The following is a 27,923-nucleotide window of genomic DNA, read 5'->3' as shown; positions in this document are numbered from 1 at the left end:
TCCTTAATATGTTTGTGCAAAAAACGGAGAATCCATAACCCAACTGAACGGATGGTTTACCGATTTTATTTTATTGGTTAATCAGTTTTAACGGTTCCGGTTAATCGATTTTTTACCAGTTAAACAATTCGGTTTTCGATTGAACTAATTTTTTTAACAGTTTAACCGATAAACCGGTAATAATTTAGTCATATATTTATATTTTTGTAAATATTAGATATATTATAAATAATATTTTATAATATATATTAATTATTTTTAAATTTTAAATTATAATTTATATATAATTAATTTAAAAAAATTAATTTAAAAAAATTAATTTACATGATTATTAGTATAAAATATATTATATTTTTACAATAATATAATATATTATAAAAAATTTTTTTAATAAGTTTAATACTCAATTTAAAAAATTGAATTATCGGTTTAACCGTTTAATCAACCGGAATCAGTAAAACTAAAACCGGTAAAACTAATATCAATATTGGTCGGTTAACCGGTTTGTAAAATAAGAAATAAAATCGAACATAACCGGAACTGTTTACTGTTTAACCGACCGATTAAACACCCGATAATAACATTTTGATGATATTCTATATTTAACTAATTGGCCATAATTTACATTTACTTGTTCATTTCACATTATGACGTGTATTTTATATTATTATAATTATAAAGTAAGTAAAACTAATAATTTGTTTATACTTATCTCAAGATTTTATAAATTTATTTTTTATTTAATATTGTTTTTTTTAATTTAGAAAACTAGTATGATTTATAATGTAATGGTTTCTTTAACTTAAACGCTTGTTTAGTTAACTATGTATAGTGTGTTCAATCTTAAATATTTTTTATTGATAAAATTATCTCCAAATTTGATTTTTAATATATATAACAATGCTTAAAGTCTATAAGACACCACAATAATCGACGTAATCAATTTTTTTTAATAATTATTTTTTATCTCTTAATATATATATATATATGATAATAATAATAATAATAAAATTATTTCAACAATTTCAATTTTCAAGTGGTCTAATGGTTAAAATATTCACATTTAATCTCTTTAAAGACTGGGTTCGAATTCTAAAACACAAATTTAGATTTTAAAAAGAATGCATTTTTTACTATAAATATATTTTATCTTATATTTTTTTTCCTAATTATTTTCTCTCTCATTAAATATATTATATATATATATATATATATATATATATATATATATATAACTAATCATATAAAATATATATTCTTTTATCAATAATTTATATAATATATATATATATATATATATATATATATATATATATATATATTAAATGTAGTTCCTTATATTATATTATTTTTCATTAATTTTATATAAATACATTTTTATCTTTTATTATACATTTTTTCTCTCATCGTATATATATATATATATATAATTTTTTTTTATTAGTATAAATAATTTTTTTTAATATAAAAATTAACTAATTGGTAATAAATATTAAATACAAAATATAAATACATATACAAAATAATAAAATTATTTCAACAATCTCAAGTGGTCTAGCGGTTAAAGTTTTTATATTTTATGTTTAAGACAAGGGTACGAATCCTAAAATATATCAATTTAGATTTTCAAAAATGCATTATTGACTATATAATATATGGTGACGCAATTTTCAAACAAAGGATATGAGACATCTGAAAGTATGAGGTCGGAATTAGTGGTTGGTTTGACGAGCATTTAAAAGTGTGAGGTCACGAGATGAAGGTCAGATGGTGGGTGATTTGTCGAGTATAATGTAGGAATTAGTGGTTGGTTTAGCGAGCATTTGAAAGTGTGAGGTCACAAGATGAAGGTCGGGTGGTGAGTGGTTTGTCGAGGGTGAGGTCAGAATTAGTGGTTGGTTTGACGAGCATTTAAAAGTGTGAGGTCATGAGATGAAGGTTGTGTGTTGGTTAGTGGTTAGTTTGACATTGGATAAGAGGTTTGTGATCAATTGGGATTGATTGTTGATTTGTTGAAGTGAGAGTAAAAGAGATGTCGACTAAGATTGGTGGGTGGTTTATCGAGGGATAAAGAAGCATATGAAAAAGTGTGAGTCACAGAATTATGATTAGTGGGTGATTTCTTGGGGGATAAAAAGGCATATGAAAATGTGTGAGTCACAAAATGAGGGTCAATTGGGGGGTTAGTGCATGGTTGAGTTTGACGAGAGATAAGAGATTTGTCGTCAATTGAGGTTGACTAAGATTGGTGAGTGATTTGCCGAGGGATAAAAAAAACATATGAAAAAATGTGAGTCATAAGATGATGGTCAATTAAAGGGTTAAGCGGAGTGTCTATGAGATAAAATATATGTTAACATTAAGTTTAAGATTAAACTTAAATTTTACTAACTAAAACCAATTTTAAAATTAATTAGATTTGAATAATATTAATTTTATCTAAAATATTTTATAGATAAATAATATATTGTATATATTCTTATCGGTGCAAATGCGCAGATTATTTAGATATCAATCTTACAAAATATATATATATATATATATATTTATATTTATATTTATATTTAGTAACATATAATATTTAATTTTTGTCAATAGGATCCAGACTTAATAAATTATTTGAATTTAACAACTTAACCCACAATTGAAGACACTTTTTACTAAAAACATACATAATTGAATCGAAATGCAATGTTTTTTTTTATCATATTCTTTTATTCTTTGTTGTTTACCATAACCCCTCCCACATGATATCATGGATCACATAGAATAGTCTAATTAATTCAAATGAAGCAAACAAGTTTATGCAATCATTATAACTATAAATTGAATTTAGCCCCAAAAGAATGAATACAATCAATTATTAGGGTTCTTAGAAACAAACATTTCATCTTGACCATTTTTTTCAGTGATGAACCTACCATGAAGACAACTACACAATCCATTGGTACATGTGGAGTTTGGCGTTCCACATAATTTGATACATTCAAATCTAGTTCTACAGATTGGTAACGCCTGGGTTGTCCCTGAAAATTAAGTAAAAAAATTAATCATTATTTAATAGATTAAACATAATTAATCAAGCTCCATGGACGCATTCATTTTACAAGAAGAAAGAACCTGAAAAGACAAATGAAATGAAGAAGATTGCAAACAAAACAATTGAGAGATTCTTCATGGTTATGGTATATTGGTTTTTAAGCACCAAAGAATTATAAACCTAAATAGTTTTTGCAACTATATATATATATATGACAAAATATATCATGAATTGCAAAGATTTATAATAGAATAAACTAGAATTAATTAATAAGGTGAGCATATTTAGATAATCTAGTATTGGATTGCTTGGTTAAATTATGTGAATATAACCCATATTCTGCTTTATATGTAACTAAATATAATATTTTACAAAAATGGCCAGATTACAATAATCAATATTTCTAAAAACATATGAAAAATTAAATAAGTATTTTGCTATTTTTAAAGGGGGATATTAGATATGAATGAAAAATTATGAGAAATAATATTGTTGAATCGATATTGCATTGTTTGTAGGGATCGCAATGAGGCGGTTTGGGGCGGAGAATGCATTTTACCATCCCCGCCCCGTTTTAATTTCGGGGATTTTTTTAATACCATCCCCATCCTGTTCGGTTTTTTTCGGTTTTGGGGAATCCCGCGGGACACAATTAATAATTTTTTTAAAAAAATAAATAAAAATTATATAAACAAATTATTTAATATAATATATATTATAATATATTAAAAAATTATATTATTATAAAGAAATAACCTTACCACTCTTATAAAACATAGTAAATAAATAAATATATTGATGATTTAATATATTTAATTATGTTTATAGTGTTCGGGTAAGAATCGGGGCGGGTCGGAGCGGGGGACACAAATACCATCCCCGCCCCATCCCCATTCGGTTTCAGGGTAAAACCGTCCCAAACGGGGTAATTCGGTTCGGTTTTCGCGGGGCGGTTTCAAATTGCCATCCTTAATTATTTGGATATTTTTTTAATTTCAAATATTTACGTTAACGTTAAAGTAATTAAAATTGAGAGTTTACGAAAAATCGTTGTTTAATCATAAGCTCGTAAAATTTACTCGAAATCGTAAAATTTCATTTGAAAAAATATTAGTTATATATTATTATTATTTAGGTATATAATTAAGTATTTTATACCTAACCAATTTTATAAATTATATATTTAAATATAAAAATAATTAAAAATTATATTAAATAAATAACACTATAAAATAATTATATTTATAAAATCAAATATTAATTAATTTATTTCAATAAATAATAATTTTTTAATTCATAAATATAAATTTACTTTTTAATATAAAATAATATATATTTGTAAAATTAAAATTATTTATAAACCGATAAACTCATAAAATATTTTTATTATTTGTAAATTTTAAATCGTAAGAGTTGCTTAAGAGTTTATTATCTTCTAAAAGTAAAATCATAAAAGTTTAAAAATCAACTCAACATTTTAATATCTTTATCCACGTTTCACACAAATTAATATGATCATTTTTATTTGTGCCCACACGAATAACGATATTGCTGGCATAAGAGTTTTCTTTTTAATATATTTATACATTTAAAAAGAAATTATAAATAAATATTATTTAACAAAAGCAAAGATTATCAAAATTTATTTTTATTAGTAGTTGATTTAATAACTAAATTTGAGGTGGATACTCCTCAAAAATAAACTTCTTATATTTTAAACAAGACTATTGAATAAATTAATATCTTTTAAAACTTATTTGACACAAATTTATTTAAACTTATAATTAGTTTTGTTTTAACATTAATCATATCAATTAATATTATTTATAATAATTTAGTATTTAAAAATAAAGTAATTATTAATTAATTTAAGTGTTGTGAAATAAAATGTTTATATTAGTAATGAAAAATATTTTAAAAAATTTATTTCGATGTTCTATCTGCCAATTCTAGTTTAAAAAAAAAAATATATACATCTTTAATTTCATTTGCCAGAAACTATATTGATATATCTTAAATGGGATTCAAGGTCCATTACACTTCATATTTAATTTCACCGTGTTATTTAATTATTAATTCTCAATTTGTCGTTGATCTAGTCCTTCCCGAATCTACCATATAATTTAATAAGCATATAATTAGTCTATTTAATTCTTATGAAGCAAACAAGTTCAATATTGTAATAAAGAATTATTAGAATGAAATTATCCAACTATTGGGGTTCTTATTAATTAGAAATCAATATTTCATCATGATCGGATTTGACAGTTATTAGCCGATGACCACTACAACTGCAATGCCCGTTAACACATATTGGGGTGTTTGGCCTTTTACAGAATTCGATGCATTCAAATGGAGAAGAACAAATTGGCGCCGTTTTCGCGATAGATGCCCCTACAAGTTAAATAAAAGAATAAATCATTAATAATCTATAACCTTAAAACTCCATGGACATTCATTTTAGAAGGAAAACAAACCTAAGAAGACAAAAGAAAAGAACAAGACAACAAATAAGATGGAGAGATTTTTCATGGTTATGGTTGATTGGGTTTTGGAAGGATATGATTATAGTACATAATATATATCATGAATTCTAAAAGATTTATAAAATCAACTTTAATTAATATGAACATATTTAATTAGTTAGTAAATTTGGCAATATTGAATTGTTTGGTTAAATTAAGTGAATATTACCATAATCTATATATAATTGCAGATATACATTAAGAATTTGTTGGATTACATTAATATTTTTTCATAAAAAGGTGAAGAAGAATTAAATAAGCAGTAAGAGTAAGGAAAAGTATTTTTGTCATTTTAATAAGATTTGAATGGATTATAGAAATAACAGTGTTTGAATTGATAATTAATATTTGCATTTGGATAATTTAATTTAATTCAAAATAATTCACACAATTAATCATTAATATTTAATACATGAGATTAATATTGAACAAACTTATGTGGTGCAAAATTGTTTTTAATTTTAATTACCATAGATCATATCAATATTATTTATCAGAAAAGATTTATACAACACTTTTATAAACACCAACCTAATTTGATAACCTAATTTGGTAAGATAATATTTTTCTCTCTCTTATATTTTTTTTTAATATATATTTTATCTTTCTTACCAAATCAAGTAAGTGTGGTATAAAGTTGATGTATATATCATTTCTTATTATTTATTGATCATAATTTAATTTTTAAAATAAAGTAACTTTTTTATATACTCACATGTTTATTTATTTTATATATAAACCAATTATAAAATATTAATTTTTGCTCAAATGGCAAACAAACACTTTATAATTAAAATATTTTATAGTCCAAACATTAGTTGAAACAATTTTAATAAATTATACATTTGTTTTTTTACAAAATAAATAAATTTATAGAATAAGTCTTAGTCTCCTCCACAGGTGAATTTGACGAAATGACCTTAAAAATGGGTAAATGAGTATGTGACAGACGCATAATTTTAAATGTGCGATCACTTCATATTTTTTAACGAAATTGTTCCTGATGTGAGAGACAAGTGGATGCAATGTGAAAAGTTTACAATCGCGAAATGCAATTTTTTGAAAAAAATTTGCGTAATTTGTGTACTTTTCATACATGCAAAGAGGAGAATAGATGCTCAGGTTCGGATCGAAGATCTTCGCGAGACGGCCCATGTCGCGACATAAATAATTTCGTAAACAAAAAATATGAACCGATCACGCATTTAAAATTATGGGTTCATTTATGAGGTCATTTCATCAAATTTCCTCTTTCCTAGCTGTGTGACTTTTGAGCAAGGAAAGAGAAGGGAAGGAGAACGCTATGGCGGGAGCAGCGGTACCGCAACCTTGGACGCCGAGATTTGCGGTTCCATGCGGCCACCTTATAACCGCTCACATCGCAATCCGCCTCAACAGCGTTTTTCACAAGCGGTTCGACACTCGTCGTCATCGTCTTCAGCTTGGCTCGCTCCTCCAATCTACCATCAAGGTACCTTCTCTTTATATCTTATGTTCTTTATGTATGTAAACGTCAATCAAACAAAGCTTACGCCGATTTCGAGACTTGTGATGAATTTGACAGCTTCGTAGTTCCTGCCCATGGTTTTTAAGGGTTCTGTCACAATCTCTGCTAGACTGAATTGTTCCTTCTCCCTTACTGGCTCGATTATTATTCTCTCGTTTATGTCAATTTTCTAGATACTAGTTGTAATTCGGTATCTTCTTATCAATTGACCATGAACATCCTGGCCCTAAAAAGTTCACTCAAACCTATTATTTAGAAGTTCGTCGAGGAATTACGCAATTGAAGTTAGTAATTGGAGAGTTATGAGAAGAGCAAAGCACCGTGCTTGGAATTTGAAACTAGTGAGCTCAATTGATCAACCCAACATTTAGTTCTACAATTAGAACTGAAATCAAGCAACAAGGCATATAGCTATATGTCAAACTTATGATTTGATCATTAGTGCTTCTGCTCCCCTTATATATGATGCTCTCTGAATATAGGTCTCGAATTTCTTATCTATCTTTAGGACAGATTTCTTATTCTCCATCTTGGCCCTTGATCCTGTTAATAAAAATTGCTGGCTTTGTATATGCTTTTAAATGGTAAACTATTCATAGAAAACCTTTTTAGTTCTCAGCTTCTTTGGAGATAACTAGCTACTCAAAACAAGATCGTTCATTTGCCATTAGAGCCCTGATCACATTTAGATTGCAAGTTGAAGCACAATCACTGTACTTTTTCTTTTTTTTTCTACTTGAAATCAGAGTTTATTTTCTGAAAGAAACTAGCACCATTCCCACAGTCATGCATCCCACTTCAACTTAAGGCATTCTTAGTGGGAATCAAACATGAGACCTTTGGTTTCTTAGGCAAGGCTCTTTCCACTTGACACATCACTTTGCTTGACTATTACAACACAGGGTTGAAGGGTTTCAGTCCTGGCGATTGATTGGACGGATAAATGTATTAATATAACTTTGACATTTGGGAGGCTAATGAAATAATCAGAAGATTATGCTGATAATAATCAGAAGAATAGGCATGAAGATGGATTGAGTAGGATAGTAAGTAGTGAACTAATACCAATTACTTACCTGTAAAAGTCAGTGAATAATCTTGATTCCTCATCCAATGCAACTCTTCTCATCTTGTCTATTTTCTCTTCTTCTCAATCCTAATTGCTGCATGCTATTGTTGATCTTGCCTGAATAAGTTCTCACATTTATTTTATAATTTTAGACAACATCATACTGTATAAGTGCCATAACTGCCCATCAAAACATACATTACATTCAGGCCCAAAACAAATTTCCAAGTCTCGTCTTTTCATCTTTTATGCATTTTTACATTATTCTTTATTTTCTGAACAAAATGGATGAATGATCTGTTCCTCATGAAGGAAAGGGTGCACTGCATCAGCAGTCACATTGCAACCACGTTATGGCTTTAATAGTTAAAATTTGAGAGGGAAATTTTTTAATAGCTGAAAACTATTTCTTTACTGTTTTGTTTGCTAAAATCATAGATTTGGTTTGAACTTATGAAGCCTTTTCTCCTTTTTTTTCAAACCTGATCAGTTAGCGTCATTTTAAAATGTTAGTAGTCGTTAAGGTGGTCATGTCCACTGTCATCTTGATTATTTGCTTTCTTTGAAGGATGTATGGCATGAGACCACCCTTAAATTCAAAAGGATTAAATTTCTTCCATGGTCAGAAGATGCCGTTTCAGTTGCAGGTTCATCAGGCTCGTCTTACATTTGGGCAACAGATAACGATCAAAACAAAAATAATGCGGGTGACTTTGGACCATTGAATTCCCGCACATCAAGAAAAGCTTCTTTTAATGGCAGAAAATGGACAAATGTTTTCCTCGCAATTAATGTCTTGTGAGTATTTTATTAATATGTATATTGACGATTTCAACTCTATATTTTCTTTGATTCTTCACTTATCAAATTCGCTCTACTTACCCGCTTCATAATGTTTTGGATTTTATTACTTTTGTTGTTTTATTTTGCTAGAGTCTTTATAGCGCAATTTGCTACAAAAGGGAAGCTACTGCTCTGGGGTGCTAAGGTTAGTCTGATCGTTTCATAATTTATTTCTCTACTCTCATCCTTTCCATTTGATATAACATGATTGCCATCTATTTTGTCTCATTTTTATGAGGAAAAATATGCATTTTTTTTATAATTAGAACTTGTAAAGGAAAAACAAACATAGCAAAGGCCGCATGTTTAAGATTAACATGTGATGTTATACGTTTATCATCCTATATATGATAATTTTTAGTCAAGTAAGATGGAATTGAGGGGGCATAAACTTTTCTTCGTCATATGAGTGGCATTTGAGTGATTTCTTGTGTGAGGAAATTCTTTTATGCGACTCATATTTATCCTTTGGGGCTTGTGCAGATCAATAGTCTCATTGACCAAGGACAACTTTGGAGGCTAGTGACATCTTCCTTTCTGCATGCAAATATTGGCCATCTCATGGTCTCTGTGAATCATGATGTGGATTGTCCCATTTTCTGTTTGATTGTTCTCTTGAGGATTTTTAAGGAGATTTTGTATTTTCAGGTAAATTGTTATTCTTTGAATTCCATTGGTCCAACTCTGGAAAACATTTGCGGGCCTAGAAGATTCGTTTCAGTTTATATCGCCTCTGCCATTGCAAGTAACTCCTACTAATCCCACTACCATTTATTTATAGTTTGACTTTTTTCCTAAACAAGCAATTGAACTTTGGTTCTAATTTATGAGTTACAAGAAAACTTCAGGTTCACTGATGAGTTATAGGTTTTGTAAAGCACCTGCCATTGGTGCATCTGGAGCAGTTTTTGGTCTGGTAAGTCTTTCTGGGCTCTTCAGTCTGCCAATTTATATCCAAATCTTTTATAAATCTCATCAAATATGCTACATCCTTCTTTGTTTAATATTAACTTCTTTCTTTTTCTATTGTATTGAGTAAATTCGATAGTATCGTCATTTTGACTTCCCTTAATTATTTTATATTACCTTTGTGAAGTTTGGTAGCTTACACAAATTGGAACTTTAACATCCATATATAGCCAAAATATTGTTGAAGATGATACTTCCCATTGAAATGGTGAACAAAATTAGTAATATGTGCATTTTTTTTCTGTGACAATGTGTATGTATGACAAAGATATACTTTGGATTGTATCATTCATGTTCTCATATTCCTTGCGGTATTATATTTATATTCTGGAGGTACATACCCAATGTAAGGAAAATTTTACATTGAGGATTGTATTATGTGATCAGGTTGGTTCATTTGCCATATTTATACTCAGGCACCGAGACATGGTTAAAGGAGGTGGCAAGGAAGATTTGTTGCATATCTCAAATGTGATCATCATTAACATGGTATGCTTCCAATTTTTGGCTTCCTGCTATTTGGAGAAACTATTGGCTTTCCTATATAGCTGCTAAAATCCACACTTTTTTTTATAAAATTCTTGGATTAATACTTGGTTATCGAGTATGCATTTACCAATCTTTCTATCTCCATACCTTAAGATTGATTAGAGAAAACAGAAATTAGAGCCTGTTGCTTATGATTTATCATGCAGAGCATGTATGAAGAAAAGAATAGATCATGATAGGAAATAGTTATAAAAAATGAGAAAAAGTACCAGAAGCATTAAAACACTAGCTGCTTTATAATATGGTTTAGTTGTTTTTCTCTTTTGGCACATAGCTGTTTTAAATTTTAACGGGCTTGTGAGCAGCAGCAGATTTGTTGTTCTATTTAAATTGTTTTTTGTATATTATACTCTTAAAATTTTCAATTCTAATTGCATTATGATTTCAGGCGACTTATTTTCTATAATCACTAGTAGAATTGTAAATCTAGAATATTCTAAAGAATATCCTTGAAGCCGATCTTGCAAACTCTTTTGCCAAGAGGTACAGCTTCCATTGAAAGTTGTTGTCAAATCATCACCTTGTGAATAGAAAACAAAATAACGCAATCTAGGCATCTGGATTTTAGCAGATGTTTTACCATTTAATGAAAAGTTTTTGGACATCCTGTTTTCCAGATTGGTTAAAACTGCTTTTGTCCATAATAATTGTTTGATTGATGCACAGGCAATTGGCATTTTATCTAAGGGCATCGACAACTGGGGACATGTAAGTATCCATTCTCCTTATATCTCAGTTCTTTCTCAGGAAGTGCAATAATAAGTTTTTTTGCCTTTGATTTGATATGATCTTCATTCTTGAATGGTAAATTTAATTTATAAAAGCTGCCAAATCTACATGAAAACATTTAACAGCAGCATAAAACTATCCTGGATCAAATTTAGTAACCGTTTCTTCTTCGCACCTGACTTAGTTGATTTGAATATTGGTTTTGCAAAATTTCAGTTAGGTGGTTTACTCGGAGGATTTGCTGTCTCATGGCTTGTTGGTCCAGCATGGAGGTATGAATCGACTGGAGGGAGACGAGTCTTTGCTGATAGAGCACCTATTTTCTTCCTAACCGACAGAAGAAAAAAGACACTTTAATTACTGTCATAAAATTTGGTGTGTATAGCCTTTGAAATTCACCTTAATGCCAATTAGTTTGTTCTTTGAATAATCAACTAAATAATGTAATTGCTTTTCCAATATTAGTTCAAGAGAGTTTTTTCTACCTTGTTTTTTTTATGTCTTTGTATATATATTTAATTTAAAATTAATTATTAGAGAAGTTAAATTTTCATAAATAGAAACTAAAATGGTTGTTTAAATAGTCATTTCACTACTTGGGTAATGGATGATTTTTTTATTCAAATTAATTTACAGTTTTAATCAAGGTTTTTACTGTCATCAACCCGGTTTTTGTGGTGTACTTCGGTTGAACCGAATTTTTTTTTTATAATAAATTTAAATATTTAATACATAAATTATATATATAAATTAGTTAGGTATATAAAAAATAATCAAATAAATGCTAATTGAACTTAATAATAGTCAATTAAATTTATATTATTCGTAAGAAGAACAGTCGTTTTTTTCCGTCTTCAACCTTTCTCCTTCGTCGTCTTCAACATATTTCTTCTTTCTCTAACAAAAGCATAAAGCAAAACAAAAAAGGAAGGTAACAAAAGCATAAAGCAAAACTAAAAAGGAAAAAGGAAAAAGTAATAATATAGGCTCACATATCATTAATAAACTTAATAGTATAATACTGACCAAGAAATAATTAAATATTATTATAATAATATTATAATAATAATTATATAAACTTTATATAATTTATCTTTCCAACTCAAAAAATTGATTTGTTTTTTAGGTTAAGCCGGACGGTCGGATCGGATTTTGACCGGTTCGAAAGGTGACCGTTTTAAAGATAAAACTCGGACCGCTCACCAAACCATTTCGCTGTCAGACCGGTTGGACCGTCGATCAGACCGCGTATTTTAAAACCTTGATTTTAATACAGTAAATGGATAAGTAGTTTTATACATTCAACTGGAAATAAATGTGTGAAATTGAAAAATAAATAATTAATTTTAAAAAATAATTGTGTCAATTATATTTTAAAATAATTAAAATAAATATAGATTAATGTTGTTTATTTGTGCAAATAAATAGGTAAAATAAAATTATATAATTTTTTTTGAGTTAAAAAAATAAATAAATGAAAACAAGTTAATTGCTAAATTTTGAAGTCCGAATTTTTTTCCAAAAAAAATAGAAAATTAAATAATCTATAAATAGTTTCTATGAAAATTCATTATTATTTTTTTAACTTGGTCAAAATTTTATATTTTTAGTTTGAGTGTTAACTAGTGTTTAAGATTTTTCTATAAATTTTTAAAAAGTATTTAATAATTTCATTTATAAATTTCAATTTTACACATATTTTATTTATAATTTAATTTTTTTAAATTTAAATTGTTAATTAAGATAAAACTACAAATATAATTTAATAGTTTCTTTTGTTCATTAACTTTATACTTAAATATTTAAATTTAAAATTTAAAATTAGAAAAACGAGATGACGGTTATTGGACTTTAGTTAAAAAATGAAAAATAAAATAAAAATATTGATGAGCATATTTTGCAACGGTAGAGGTTGAAGAGGAAGTCCTCGAATCGGGCCCAGTGTTGGCCCAAAATCTGGCCTTCTTTACGTTAGATTTGTGTAGTTTTCAATTTTATTTAATTTATTATTTATACATTAAAATAAGTTGACTATTTTAATAAAAAAGGTTAATTTATTAATACTCATTAAATCAATTTAGGAATATAATAAAGTTTTAATTTCCTATATTATTTTCTCATTTTAAAATATTTAACGCATGAATTTATTTAATGTAAATAATTATTATTTTCATTAAAAAATAACCCCAAAAAAATATCATTTTCAGTATAAACACTCCCTTAACCTTAAATATATTTTTTCCAAAGTTTAATATATTTTCTTTCCCTGATTTTATTGTAAAAATGATAGAGTCATTTTCATTCTAATTAGTTTGATTTTTTTTTATCATTATTATTTTAACTATCAAATTACTCATTTAATCTACTAAATTACTCCTATTTTATTTTTATTAATTTTAAATATAAAAGACATTTAAATAATTAAACTAATTAAAAATTCAAATAATTTACCTTTTTTATAAAACAATTTTTTTAAAAAAAATCCAAAAATAAAACTCAAATAAACCATATCAAACAAGCTATTGAAATCATTTTAAAAGATGAGGACATCATGGTAGAGTGTGACTTGTAGAGGTTTTTGAACAGCTTCCATGAATTTTATTTTATTTTTATATATTTGGGTGAATTTTTAAAAAAAAATCTATTCACAAAATATATATATATTAAAATTCATTACAGATTTTAATATATATTAGCAAGAAAATACAATCTCAATCTCAAGGATAATGTTTGTTTGATAACTTTTCTAAATATGTTGAGAAGTTTAAGGACATAAACGATATTCTACCTAAAAATTCAAAAAATTACTTTGTCTGTCATAACCTGCAACAATCACTTTTTTTTTTATTTGATTTCTCTCTCTAAGTTTTTTGAAATTTGAAAATCCCTCGTTTCCTTATTAAATACACGCGCCTTCTCTAAATAAATATATATATATTTTTGAACAAAGAGAGAAAGTAAATAGTTTTATTTTTATTTTATTTTATTATAATTTGCTTTTTAACAAGTTCTTTCATTCATTCCAGCACAAGGCTGCTGGCTTTCTTCTTCTCTCTCTATGAATCTTGATGTTTGTTTATGAATGAATCTTCAAAAAGGTATGCGATTTCATATTTCCAACACTAATTCCTCATTTTCTTGATCTGGGTTCTGTTTAATCTATGTTTTTTTTTACATCTGCTCCATTTTGTTTTTTTCTTTTCTGTTCATATTGATGCATCCAGTAGCAAATAGATATTAGATTTATGCATCTGACTTTGAATCATCCCCTGATTTGACATATGGATTCTGTATGTAGTTATATAAAATACCCATTTCATTGACTACAACTTATTCGACAAAATGTCTCACAGAAATGGATTCATTACCGGATGCTATTGTTCAGTACATTCTTTCACATCTGAGCAATGCCAAGGATGTGGCAGCTTCTACCTGTGTTTCCAAGCAATGGAAGGATTCGATCCCTTATATCAAGAGTCTCTATTTCCCTAGAAATCTCTATGATAACCTTACTGGAGGAGACACGCCAGATAACATTGTCAACAAATTGCTCTCATCAACTACTCGTTTAGAAGAATTAGTTGTTTACTGCCCTTTCACTGCCGCAGGCCTTGCTTCATGGCTATCCCATTTGTGGCCATCTCTCAAGCTACTTGAACTAAGAATGGATAATCTGTTTGAACAGCAATCCTTACCTGATGGACCCTCAAAATTGAACTGCATTCGGATTGTGAACAACATTGAGTCTTTGAAACTATGGGGTGTCCTTATTGTTCATTCTCCTAATTGGGAAACTTTCCATAACCTTCGAAATCTCGAGATTGTGGGTGCGAGAGTGGAGGACTCTGCGTTATCTGATGCTCTCTTGGCTTGCCCGAATCTTACTAATCTGTCTATCCTTGCTTGTGAAGGATTGAAATCAATTTCTATCAGCTTGCCATCTCTTGTGAACTGTAAGCTAGACTTTTATGGTGTGGGTAACTGTTCACTCTCACTGACTTCTCCATATATAGAGTCTCTAGAGGTGCAAGGTTGTAGCTGGATAAAGGTACTTGAGACCCATTGCTTGCGGAACCTCTCCATTGCCAATAATTCAGGTAACCATCTCCCTCATTCAGTTAAACCTGCTAAATAGCTCATTTGAAAACACTTTATTTTTCTGGATTTGAATCTTGCTTCAGATGAGAAACTGTTTACAAACAATTGGCACAAATTAAAAAAATTATCGACAGTTTTTCATTCAAATCCAGAAAGTGTTTCCAAATGGGATATACTTTCACTTGTGGGTGATTAACATATTTATGATTCTATGGGCTTCAGGGAGAGTGTACATGGTAGATTTTGGTAAACTTGGGGCACTTGAGTTTTTGTCGATAAGGGGTGTCCAATGGGGTTGGGAGGCAGTTAGCAAAATGCTTCACATGGCGAGTGAGGTGAAGGACTTGTATATGAAAGTTGAATTCACTGGGGATTATGATGTACTTCTTCCATTCCCTGAGATTGATTTGGTTGATTTCTTCAATAGCCATCCAAAACTCGAAAAGTTCTACATCCATGGTGCCATGTTTGCTGCACTTTGCCAGAAGAACAGTCTGAAAAATGTAAGATTTCTGAACTTTTTTTATGGGTTTTTCATTTCTAATTCAATTCATCATCATTGTTTGACAGGTGGATTCGAGTTTTATGATTCCTTCACTCGAGGAGGTGGTGATAACTGCGAGGTCACCTTTGAATGCAGAACAGAAAATGAGCACACTCGAATCACTGATCAAGTATGGGGTAAATTTGAAGAAGATGAGAATAAGGATTCTTGACATGAAGAGCAGTCATAGCAGTGCTGATGAGTTTTTCCAAGATGTTTGCAGGTTTAGACATTTTAACCATAACATTGTTTCAATTGAGTAGATTTCCCCTCGCTATCATCACTACTGTTTCCTTTCTTGAAATTTTAAATTGTATTCTTGATTGATCATCAGTTTTTTGGGGATATTTATGTGTTAATCACACATTCTTGCAGTTTTTTTCTCTGTACAATGGGTCCTATTGAGTTATGCAGTGGCCCTGTAATAACATACTAAACATTGGCTTTGAGTTTATTGGCAATTATTGACATTTGAGGTTTCACTTACTATTGTTTTTCTTTTCTGCTCTATCTATAATACTGTTCATTAATCAAATAGTTTTAAAGGTTATAAATGTTTTGGTGTCAAATGCTTAGAATATTTTTTTACTAATTTTATGTAAAAATAATATATTATTTTATTCTTTTACAATGATAAGAGTATTATATTTTTACCTTTAATAATTTGTCATAAAATATATTTTTTTTAAATCATATACAGAATTAGAAAATAAAATTATTTTGAAAAATATTGGATTTCAAAATAATTAAATTAAGTTAGAATTTTTTATTATATATATAATAAGCAAGTAAATAAATATATATTAATTTTGATTTTTTTTTTTTGAAAGAGTTAAGAAAAAATATAAAATACTTCTAACCAATTTTAGTAAGTATTTAAGACCACTTAACTTCATTTATAAATTTAAATTTTATACCTAAATTTTATATTTTATTTACAGTTTAATTTTGGTAAATTATTGATAAAGATTCACTCATATAATTATTTAAAAGTTTTATTTGGTTGAATTTAATTTATTACACTAATTTTAAAAAATATTCAAATTTAAATTTTAAAATTAAAAAACTGATAAGAGTGTTTTTTTCTCATTAATGTGAAAAACAGCATGTTTGTGCAGCAAATACTTTTGTTTCAGTTTTATTTATTTATTTAACTGCCTTAAATTATTTTATAAAAAATAAAAAAATATGTTAAATATAATATTTTTAATAAAAATAAATTTCTTATTTTCTAATATAAAATATATATTTTTAGGACCTTGTTAATTTTTAAATATTTCCAAATATAAATAATAAACCAAATAAGGAACAAAAAGATGCAAAACACATAGATCCGGCAAGAAGGTCAGGTCAGTTCACCGGCCGGCTCCTTCAAACATGAGCACACCGTATCCAAAACCCATAGATCCGGCCGCGACCCGAATCGGCTGGATCGGAATCGGAGTTATGGGCGCAGCTATGGCTTCTCGCTTACTAGCCGCCGGCTATTCCCTCACCATCTACGCCCGAACTCCATCCAAAGCCACCCATCTTCAATCCCAAGGCGCTCATATTGTAAATTCCCCATCAGACCTCGCTCAAAACACCGACATCATATTCACAATGTTAGGACACCCATCAGATGTTCGACAAATCGTCTTAGACAAGACATCAGGGATCCTCGCAGGCCTGAAACCTAACGGAGTGATGGTTGATCACACAAGCAGCCACCCCCTTCTAGCGAAAGAGATCTTCAAATCGGCTCGCGAAAGGGATTGCTGGGCAGTGGATGCTCCGGTCTCCGGTGGTGATATTGGAGCAAGGGATGGTAAATTGGCGATATTTGCTGCAGGGGATAAAAGGGTAGTTGAATGGTTATCACCATTGTTTGAATTAATGGGGAAAGCAACTTACTTGGGTGGTGCTGGATGTGGGCAGAGCTGCAAGATTGCGAATCAGATAACTGTGGCTGCAAACACATTGGGATTGAGTGAAGGGTTAGTGTTTGCAGAGAAGGCAGGTTTGAATGTTGAGCAATATCTTGAAGCGATTAAGAAAGGTGCTGCTGGGTCTAATGTGATGGAGTTGCTTGGGAAGAGGATAATAGAAAGGGATTATAAACCAGGTGGGTTTGCTGAATACTTGGTGAAGGATTTAGGGATGGGTGTTGATGGAGAGATTGGTCAAGTATTGCCTGGTGCTGCTTTGTGTCAACAGTTGTATATTGGAATGGTGGCTAACGGGGATGGAAAGTTGGGTATGCAAGGGCTTATTTCTGTCATTGAAAGGTTGAATGGAAAATGAAAGTATGTCAATTGTGTTAAGTGTATTTTCTTGCTTGTTCTTGATGAATAAATAGTGTGTTTATGTATTATATGGAGCCTTTGAATTTGTTCTTAATGATGTTGGTTTAGAGTTTATACTTTTGATCATATACCAAAAGAAATGCACATGAGAGAGCAAGTGATCAATGCTACCTTCTCTCCCATTGAGCCTTTCAAGGCCAATCAATCTGTTAGCTGTCTTCTGTCTTTGAATATAGTGGTTCAAGATTCTAGTCTTATATGATAAAAGGGTTATGGTTCAAAGTTCAAGTCTTTCAAAGTTCTAGTGTGATGCGATAAAAGGGCTAGAGTCAAGTCGTTCAAAGTTCGAGTTTGATGCGATAAAAGGGTTAGAGTTCAACTCTTATTGACCCAAAACCTAAGCTTTAATGGAAAACTAATTGTTGCTTCATTAATTGTTTGAAAATTGTTACAATCTATAAAACAGACTCCTCATAAAAAGTTCAATTCTATCTTAACCACACAAAAAAAGAAGCACTCGTTCGTTCAACCAGAGGAGGTGAACCACATAAAAAAAACGCTAGTAAAGTGTTCAACCAGGGTGGAGGTATGCGTAAAAGTATTTGCTCTAAAGAGCAATCCGAGAATTTCGTATATTTGGTTTTGGAGAATCCAGCTACAGGTTAACCAGGAACAACAATAAAGTCTACTATCTCGGTTGATCCAATGACTATTTTTCATTGTAGCTATAATAAGTTACCCATTAAAATAGATGTATTATAAATTTGTAAACTTATTTAGTAACAAATTTTTATGATGTTGATAAATTTTATGTTTTTTATTTATTTATTTATAATACATTTACAGCACAATTTTGTAACAATAATATAGAATGCATAACTTTATTTGTCAGTTAATTTGGACAAATAACCCAATTTGTTGTGAGATAAATTTATGTAACTAAATTAATTTGTAACAAATTTTAATATTGTTGGGGCTAATTTTTATTTATTTATTTATAAGACATCTACAATAAATTACAATAAGTTAATAATTTGTTTTTGAAAAAGGAAAGACTTTTTTTTTTATAATTAAATGACACTTTCCTGAATATTACATGTAAAGTGAGTCATTCCAAACTAAGTTACGACAAAAATGATAATAAATTTAACCAAATAAAACTATTTAGAACATATAAGAATAATAGTATTGATAAATAACATCAATGTAAGTTGTAAGCACTAAGATTAATGCAATCATAGCCTTAATTGTGCTCATATTCAACTTTCTTTTTTCTCGAGAATTGTATTTAACACCAAAACAAAGTTTTTGTGTTTTTCTTTCAACTTTCAATTTTTTTCCTTTACCTTCTTCTCCTCCCCGCTCCTTTCAGATTTCTAAATAATTTTCTCAATAACGAGAGTATGATGCCTCATCCACGTTAGTAAGATTATCAATTCTCTTGATTTTGTCCTTTACTCAACTAATCACCATAATTATGTTATCTTTTGAGATGTCTTGAATTGATGATACAAGGAAAGAAAATATTGAACAAAAGTAAAAGTATATCTTTTTTGGTGTGTAATCTTGATTTAAGGAAATAAGATTAACATTAAAGGAAATGTGATCTTTTGTTACGGTAATATAACTTGGAAAATATTGTGATAATATTTTGGAGATTATTTGCCAAAATATTGTGTTGACCTAGTTGAAAACTATTTAAAGGTGCAGTCGGGTAGTTCAGAAAGTTGAAGTCTTTGCCTTGAGAGCATCGTTTCTAGTCTCAGTTCTGTAACTATTAGGGTTTCGGGGGACCGAGTGTTTGGCACAATTAGAATCCCACATCGGAAGATGATGAGAGTGAAAGAAGTTTCTTAGTATATAAAAGAAACTATATTCACAATTAGCATAAATCCCACATCGGAAGATGATGGGAGTTGATGAAGTTTCTTAGTGTATAAAAGAAACTTTTCCCTTTTTAGTTTATTGCACTCAATATTTGTATCTCTTTTTCCTTATTAATTAATAGCCTTAGTGTTCGGAGACGTAGGCAACATTTTGGCCGAACTCCGTTATCAAATTCTGTTAGTGTTTTTTCGTTTGTTTTTCTTCTTTTGTGTTTCTGTTAGGTTTCCCCAACAAGTGGTATTAGAGTCGAATGTTCATTCTTGGCATGGTGGAGTCTTCAAAAGGGGCGTCAACTCCTTCGCCATCCTGGACAAGGACACCGATGTCGAATTTGAAGTTTGCGGTGGATATCTTTGATGAACTAGACATTTCGGCATTGACAAGGTGAGATTCTAAATTGTCTTTTTCAGTAAAGTCTAAATGTTGTTATTGAGGTCAGAAAGCCAGATGATATAAAATAAAAAGAGTGAAGTATCATGAGTCGGTTGGCGTGCGGAACAATTCGATCGTGCCTGTCCAGAGAGTAAAAATATGCTGTGAAGAATGAAACTTCTGCACAGAAACTGTGCAAAACATTGGAGGATAAATTTCTAAATAAGAGTGGTCAGAATAAGCTCCTTATGAAGAAGCGGTTGATCCGGTTTGATTACCAATCAGGTATTATTATGTATGAACATATTAGTAAGTTTAATTAATTAGTAGCAGATCTGTTATACCTTGATGTTAAGTTTGAGGATAAAGATCTTGCGTTGATGTTGCTATCGTCTCTTCCCGATGAATTTGAACACTTAGAAATAACGTTACTTCATGGGAAGGGAAATTTTTCTCTTGATGCTGTAAGTTCTGCTTTATATAATCGTGAATTAAGAAAAACTAGACAAAAAAAAAAATAGGTACAACAGATGAAACATTGATGGTCAGGGGCCGTCAGCAGAGCAAATCAAAAAGGAAAAGAAGAAGATTTTAAAGTAGAGTTGCCAAAGCAATGCTTTGAGATCTTTTCCTTTTCCTTTTGATTTGCTCTACTGACGGCCCCGACCATCAATGCTTCATCTGCTGTACCTACTTTGCTTTTTATTTTATCTTGTTTTCTCAATTCATTTCTATATAAAACAGAACTTACAGCATCAAGAGAAACATTTCTCTCATGAAGTAACGTTGTTTCTAAGTGTTCAAATTCATCAGGAAGGGACGATAGCAACATCAATGCAAGATCTTTATCCTCAAATTTAACGTCAAAGTTTAACAGATCTTCTACTAATTCATTAAACTTAGTAATATGCTCATTCATAGTAGTACCTGATTGATTGATAATCAAACTGGAACAGTCGCTTCTTCATAAGGAGCTTATTCTGATCACTATTCTTCAGAAATTTGTCCTCCAATGCTTTCCACGGTTTCAGTGCAAAAGTTTCATTCTTCACAGCATACTTTTGCTCTCTAGACATGAATGATCGAATTCATGATACTCCATTCTATTTCTTCTATACCATCTGGCTTTCCGACCTCAATAGCAACATCTAGACCCTGCTGAAAAAGACAATCTAGAACATCACATTGCCACATGCTGAAATGTCCAGTTCCATCAAAGATTTCCACTGCAAACTTCAAATTCGACATCAATGCCCTCGTCAAAGGAGTTGACGCCTCTTTTGAAGACTCCACCATGCCAAAGACGAACTTTCGACTCTGATACCACTTGTTGGGAAAAACCCTGACAGAAACACAAAAAAAGAAAAACAAACAAAAAAACACTAACATAATTTGATAACGGAGTTCGGCCAAAATGTTGCCTACATCTCCGAGCACTAAGGCTATCAATTAATAAGGAAGAAGATATACAAATATTGGGTGTAATAAACCAAAGAGGGGAGAGTTTCTTTTATACACTAAGAAACTTCCCCAACTCCCATCATCTTCCGATGTGGGATTTATTCTAATTGTGAATATATTTTCTTTTATATACTAAGAAACTTCTTTCACTCCATCATTTTCCGATGTGGGATTCTAATTGTGCCAAAAACAACACTAATAATATTATTTCTTTCTGGTGGACGTAGCCAATTTTTATCTTGGTGAACCACGTTAAAATTTGTGTCGTTCTTTATTATTTACGTCATCTTACGCATTCCGTTCCAACACTATCAGCAACCCACTTTTGTTCTGTTGCTCTCGTGAACATGTGGAGGATCATCGTAATCTTTATTCGTATCCATTCTCTCTCACTTTTTCAAGGATCGGTAGTTTCAAGAATTGAGGTTCCGCCTCTCTCAATGCTTCCATAATTGAGTTAACAAATATTTTTTTTTTAAATCCTCAATATTCCATTTCGTCATAGAAAATAAATCGTCTATTCTCATTTCTACTATCAAAGCAATTACATATGGTTATGTTAGTCACTTAATGAAAAAAAACCTGAGTTAAAAAAAAAAAATTGCATTAATTTATATCATTGCTAAATCAAAACTGAGAAAAATATATATAAAAAAACTTAAGAATGTTCCATTATCTTTCCATATAAACATTAAGTATCATCTCTTCTCTTGTACAAAACAAAAATCAAACATGATACAATTAGTTGTGACATAGTATATATAAGAAGCAAAAACAATATATAAAAGAAAATAAAGGGTCGGCAAATTTTCAAATACTAATAGGCTTGTTATTAATCATCTTTAATTATATTATTGGGTTTGTTAATCATGATATATATATACTGTTTAATTATCAAAATTACAAAATAAGTAAATTTGATAAATAAAAAAAATATGTGAGCACAATAACATTAATTGATGATTAGTATATATAAACATTATATATTATAATAACCAAGATATGAGCTTGTTCCTCAATACTGTAACATAGTCTTTTCCTAATGAGTAATTTCCATTCATCTGCATGTCAACAGAGATAAGATATATGATTAAATCGGAGGAAACAAATTAAGGAATTTAAGAAATATACATTTATGGTACTTAATTACATGCTTAACTATTAATGCATGCATGCATGGGATATTTGGTACTCTAATTAAAACATATATATATCATGTATATATATAGAGACAAAACTAGAGCTAGAGATAGAGCTTTTTATTTATAGTTCAGACAAAGGACAAGATCATATGTTCAAGAGGGACTGAGCGAATAATTTAGAAGAATTTGAAGTTTAATGAAGAAAAAAGATTTCAAAATAAAAATGTACTTGGAACCCTAAACCTTCGACCCTTAATAACCCAACCCTCAATAACCCTTGATCCCTATAACCCTCAATAACCCTCGATAACCCTTATCCTTTTAACACTCAACCATCAACCCTCAATAATCCTCGATCCCTTTAACCCTCAAACCTTATAACCCTAAACCCTTAATAACCATCAATAGACTCATGCATTAAGGAGAATCAAACTTGAGCATAACTAGTTTATCTTACTATAACCAATGTATCTTACTATAACCTATATTGCTATTATTATTTTGAAATTGGGATTCATAAAGGTTTGGTAGATAATAATTTTTTTTATTATTGTTGGGCTATAGTACAACTCTTACATAGATCCATGATAGTGTTGTTTGTGAATAATGAATCTATTTGAGAAGCTTATAATGTTTTAATGGAGTTATATATAGTAGTCCTCCAATAAGAAGATTCTTATAGTTAGGTTCAGGCCGGTCAAGGGCCGGTCAAGGGTGAAGCAAGCTAGGCAACTGCTTAGGCCCGTCCTTGGAGTCCTACATTTTTTTTTTATTAAAAACTACACTATCAAAGTTTAATTTGAACCTAAAAACCTAATGGAAATTATTATAACATTTAGTTATCTTTTCCGGCATCCCAAATTTAGGGTGACGTGACCCTCAATTTAGGTTTTCTAAAAGTAAGATTCATTGAGTTATTGAGATATATTGTTCAATAAGACTTTTAATGTTGATGGGTTTATTATGACATATTTCACTGTCATAATTACTAGATTGTCATGTTTCCTCTTTCCCCATCTAAGGAAAAAGAAAAATTGTATTTGAAGACTTCTTTTTCTAGCTAGATGTTGTAATGATCTTATATATATAATATTTGAAAAAATAAATGTTAATATAAGTATAAAGCATGGAATAATATATATTTACCTGAAGATGAAGAGTGCAACAAACTGTAGTCTGATCACAAAGAGTAACAGTTGAGGCACTTGAAATCAAGAAACCTTGATCATCTTCTTGTTCTTCCTCAAGATTCTGCATTATTATTGAGAAAATATTGTTCCTCCTCATGCATGTTTGAATTATTACTTCACCTCTCTTAATTTCACTCACCATTACTGAATTATTAGAAGCTGAATTGGTTCTCTGATATTCATCAGTTTGAATATTGGGGGATTCTTCATTGATCATGATCATCATTTCCTTGAGCTTTCTCACTTCATCTTCTAACTTGGGTATGTATTCCAACACCTTCTCCACTATCTTTGCTGAACTCCATCTCTTCTGCATGCATTATTCCATTAATTAACATGTCATTAATTAATTCCATTTTTATTTATTAACTATATATTTAATTATATCCATTATTTTTTATTGAGTTTTTTTTTATCTAGCTGGACTTGTACTACTAGATAAGCTAGTACAAACCTGGTAGTACAAAATACAATGGAGAAGAAAGCTGACAATTAATGGGAGCTTCCCAAAATGGTGGTATAATTTATAGAGAGATTATAAACAACAAATCAAGTATATTAATAATGGTGCTACTTTTTTTTTCTTTTTTTTAAGATTCAAAAAATTTCAATAATCCAACCACGTTTATGTGGCCTTTGGGTAGTGAATTTTTTCAATAATATTTAAAAAAAATATGACTAATGGTGATTATGAAGAATTGTAGTTTTTTTTTTAAAAAAATAAAACATATTAATATATAATAATAACAAAATTAAAATATAAAATATTTTAATATTTTGATTAATAAATTAACGAACAAATCATAAAATTATAATATAAATGTTGTTGGATCAAGAAAGAAAATAGTGATGAAAGATCAATTTAATTATAGAAGATTATCAACCTTTGATCTTCGAGCATCCGGGAGCAATGATCGAAGGGTATGGTAGGACATATTGAGATTCATCCTCCTCACTCTCTCCCTTGCATTGTGGTCAAGTTTCTTCTCCGCTTCTCCAATGTTAATCCCTTGAGCAACAATACCTTTCTTTTCATTTGACTTGCACTTTGAAGAACTAGGGTTTCCTAATTCATTTATGTTTTCCCCTCCGGGAATGCTAATTGCTGCTAGGGTTTCATTCGTCGTGTTGTTGTTCAGAGTGGATTCTAGATTGTTAATTGGGCTATCAAGTTGTAATGTGTTGCAATATTCTTGGAGAAACTGCGATGGATCATAGCCGTCCAAACCTTCAATATAGTAGGATAAGTCTTCGCCTTCAAAACTAATTTGGTCATTTCTCGAATGTGAAAATGACATTTGCAAGATAATTCACCTATTTAATAGAGAAAGAAATTAACTTTGAAAAAAAAATCCATAAATTTTAGATTTGTCATATCTATATACATCGAGAATGATCATACAATCATCCCTAGTTAGTTAACACATGATAGTTCGAATTGAATTAACTAACATAACATGAAATATTCAAGTTCGTCAACGCTACAAACAAGTCGATATTGATTCATTTAATCGATACATACATATAAACAAACTAAACATAACATAAAACGAGTTTCCATATCGGAATATTCTCATAAATGTTAGACATATCTAATCATGATTTTGAAACACGGGTGTTCTTAATCGAATGAGATGATAATTGATTAATTCTTGTAAACATCCAAACAAATGAGAAGACATAACATATATATGGCAGATGTTCAACTAAAAACATCTTGAAAATCTTCATTAATTTAAAGAGTAAACAACAATATGGTTATCATAAACATGATCGAAAATGGAAGAAATTGATACCAGAAATTTGGAGGAGCGAGGGAGAGAGAGAAAGAGAGGAGAGATAGGTCGGCAGAGATGTCATTTTCGATCACTAGATAAGATAGATAGATAGATGATGGCTTTAGGCATCCAAACATTAACAAAAGTCAATTAATTTGTTATCCAAGGGTTTTAATGTTTTTAAGGGTTTACTTCTAAATAATAATTTAGCCCTTCAACTTTATTTAATTTCCAAATAAACCATTTAACAGTACAAACACCCACCACAAGTAGTAGTACAAATGTCCCATATCCATAGGAGGAGTACATACTCTCTCCTCATTTTCTTTTATTCAAATTTTAAAATATTATTTTATCTAATTAAATCATTTAAAATAATTTAATTTGTTTTCAAACAATATAATTATCTCAAACCAAACATGTTATTAGCATTATATTCAAACAAAATATCATTTTTTAATATATATTTATACTACTTAATAATATAAAATAAATAAATTATTGTATTAACAAACAAAAAAATATTTAAAAATAACTCTTTTTCATTTTTTTTCAATATAAAAAGAGAATCTTTATATATAATAATAAAATTTTGAAAGTTGTAAAATCTTATATTATTAAAAAACCACCTACCATTCTTTCTTAATTGACCATTTATTTTTTATATATATTTTGAGATGGGGAGATGTTTATTAATTATTTATTTATTTTATTTTTTAATTATACATTATTTTTTATTATATAATATTTAAAATTACTATTTATATTTATCTATTAAATATTATTTTTCATGTTTTATATCATTAAGGTCAATTATTAAATATTGAAAAGATGTCATTTATTTATTTTAACTATATATTTATATTACTTAATAATTTAAACTAATAAATTATTTATATTAACAAAAAAAATATTCAATACAAAAAAAATTTAAATCTTTGCATTCTAAAACTACATTGCATTTTTTTATAAAGAGATTTTAAAATATAATGTTAATATTTTTTAAAAATATTTACTATATTATAAATATTATAATTTAAAATATATAAATATATATGTATCTTTTAATCAATGGAAAATACACAAGAATTCATTGACTAATTGAGATGATATTCTTAAGTAATGTTAGATTGGATTTTGTTAGTCTCTATACAAAATGGATTTTTAGTTATGTATGCAAATAAACTTTTATTTGGAAATATCAACCTAATCACTCAAACCCATTTCTCATACCTAGTTTAATAATTTTAAAATATAAAATTTTAATAAATTTGAGTTGTAAAATATGTTGACAATAAAATTAGACGTACTCATTCGTACCTTTATAACATGTTTGTATATAAAAACTAAAAAGTCAAGAGTCTGAAAAACCAATTTAATATTTTAGAATGTGAATTTTAATAAACTTGCTTATAATAAATAATAAACTATAATATATATAACCAAATTTAATTATATATTAAATATTTTTTTTTACAAATAAATTTAAAATATATAGTTATAATTTTCTCATAAAAAATTATATAATTATATATCACATTATAATTATAATATATATATCACAAGTTGTATATAATAAATTTTAATTTAGGTGAAAAGAGTCGGATGATCATAACTAACTCGGTTGGACCGAACTTGAGTCGAGTTTGAGTACCTTGATTTTGTAATCGAGTTCGAGCTTTATATTTCTAGTTCTAGTAGCTCGTGATTAACTCGTTTTATAAATATTATAGACATTTATATTTATATAATATTATATTAAATATAAAATAAACTTAAGCATTTTTCAAAAATCTTTTCCTCTAAACTCTTCCTCTCATCTACGTTATCATCTTCATTCAAACTATCATCTCCTTCATCTTTTCACTATTACAATACAATATTTCACATACTCCATTTTCCTCTTCCAAATATATTAGCAAATCGATCTTGAGT

At 29.0% G+C, this 27,923-nt stretch overlaps 4 protein-coding genes across 5 annotated transcripts; 3 read left to right on the top strand and 1 right to left on the bottom strand.

Annotated features, from left to right (window-relative positions):
- Positions 1-6,789: 6,789 nt before the first annotated feature.
- LOC124940506 (RHOMBOID-like protein 10, chloroplastic) lies at positions 6,790-11,715 on the top strand. Of its 2 annotated transcripts, none has more exons than XM_047481027.1 (9): positions 6,790-7,036; positions 8,710-8,939; positions 9,075-9,129; positions 9,468-9,563; positions 9,633-9,729; positions 9,833-9,900; positions 10,341-10,442; positions 11,169-11,210; positions 11,448-11,715. In XM_047481027.1, exons 1-9 carry the CDS (start codon positions 6,869-6,871, stop codon positions 11,586-11,588), a joined length of 999 nt encoding a protein of 332 aa, XP_047336983.1. In that variant the 5' UTR covers positions 6,790-6,868; the 3' UTR covers positions 11,589-11,715. The 2 variants fall into 2 exon arrangements, with proteins under 2 accessions (XP_047336983.1, XP_047336984.1); XM_047481028.1 differs by having other exon boundaries at positions 6,794-7,036; positions 9,468-9,548.
- Positions 11,716-14,183: 2,468 nt separating this feature from the next.
- Positions 14,184-16,355, top strand: LOC124939751 (F-box protein At1g10780). The gene is made up of 4 exons (XM_047480191.1): positions 14,184-14,329; positions 14,585-15,328; positions 15,552-15,832; positions 15,900-16,355. Exons 1-4 carry the CDS (start codon positions 14,314-14,316, stop codon positions 16,134-16,136), a joined length of 1,278 nt encoding a protein of 425 aa, XP_047336147.1. The 5' UTR covers positions 14,184-14,313; the 3' UTR covers positions 16,137-16,355.
- An 830-nt stretch (positions 16,356-17,185) lies between these two features.
- LOC124938048 (probable 3-hydroxyisobutyrate dehydrogenase-like 3, mitochondrial) lies at positions 17,186-18,272 on the top strand. Its single transcript, XM_047478415.1, has one exon. The coding sequence runs from the start codon at positions 17,251-17,253 to the stop codon at positions 18,154-18,156; it is 906 nt and encodes a 301-aa protein (XP_047334371.1). The 5' UTR covers positions 17,186-17,250; the 3' UTR covers positions 18,157-18,272.
- A 4,545-nt stretch (positions 18,273-22,817) lies between these two features.
- LOC124939690 (transcription factor bHLH160) lies at positions 22,818-25,508 on the bottom strand. The gene is made up of 3 exons (XM_047480139.1): positions 25,095-25,508; positions 24,167-24,520; positions 22,818-22,939 (listed from the first exon to the last, which is right to left on the bottom strand). The coding sequence occupies exons 1-3, from the start codon at positions 25,506-25,508 to the stop codon at positions 22,865-22,867; spliced, it is 843 nt and encodes a 280-aa protein (XP_047336095.1). The 3' UTR covers positions 22,818-22,864.
- Positions 25,509-27,923: the final 2,415 nt, after the last annotated feature.

Source organism: Impatiens glandulifera, chromosome 5 (genome assembly GCF_907164915.1).
Source record: "Impatiens glandulifera chromosome 5, dImpGla2.1, whole genome shotgun sequence".
Taxonomy (NCBI): Eukaryota; Viridiplantae; Streptophyta; class Magnoliopsida; order Ericales; family Balsaminaceae; genus Impatiens; species Impatiens glandulifera.
The sequence above is the reverse complement of the archived record's forward strand: the minus strand, read 5'-3'. Positions and strand labels throughout refer to the sequence as shown.

What these genes read in the sequence shown, in the direction of transcription:
- LOC124940506 (XM_047481027.1), top strand. Translation starts at nt 6,869, where the DNA reads ATGGCGGGAGCAGCGGTACCGCAACCTTGGACGCCGAGATTTGCGGTT. An exon ending in TTCCTCGCAATTAATGTCTT is followed by an intron (nt 8,940 to 9,074) that starts GTGAGTATTTTA and finishes TTATTTTGCTAG; the next exon opens with AGTCTTTATAGCGCAATTTG. An exon ending in TCATGGTCTCTGTGAATCAT is followed by an intron (nt 9,564 to 9,632) that starts GATGTGGATTGT and finishes TTGTATTTTCAG; the next exon opens with GTAAATTGTTATTCTTTGAA.
- LOC124939751 (XM_047480191.1), top strand. An exon ending in CTCCATTGCCAATAATTCAG is followed by an intron (nt 15,329 to 15,551) that starts GTAACCATCTCC and finishes TATGGGCTTCAG; the next exon opens with GGAGAGTGTACATGGTAGAT. An exon ending in AGAAGAACAGTCTGAAAAAT is followed by an intron (nt 15,833 to 15,899) that starts GTAAGATTTCTG and finishes ATTGTTTGACAG; the next exon opens with GTGGATTCGAGTTTTATGAT.
- LOC124938048 (XM_047478415.1), top strand. Translation starts at nt 17,251, where the DNA reads ATGAGCACACCGTATCCAAAACCCATAGATCCGGCCGCGACCCGAATC.
- LOC124939690 (XM_047480139.1), bottom strand. Translation starts at nt 25,508, where the DNA reads ATGTCATTTTCACATTCGAGAAATGACCAAATTAGTTTTGAAGGCGAA. An exon ending in CGGATGCTCGAAGATCAAAG is followed by an intron (nt 24,521 to 25,094) that starts GTTGATAATCTT and finishes TAATGCATGCAG; the next exon opens with AAGAGATGGAGTTCAGCAAA. An exon ending in GTTGCACTCTTCATCTTCAG is followed by an intron (nt 22,940 to 24,166) that starts GTAAATATATAT and finishes GTTGACATGCAG; the next exon opens with ATGAATGGAAATTACTCATT.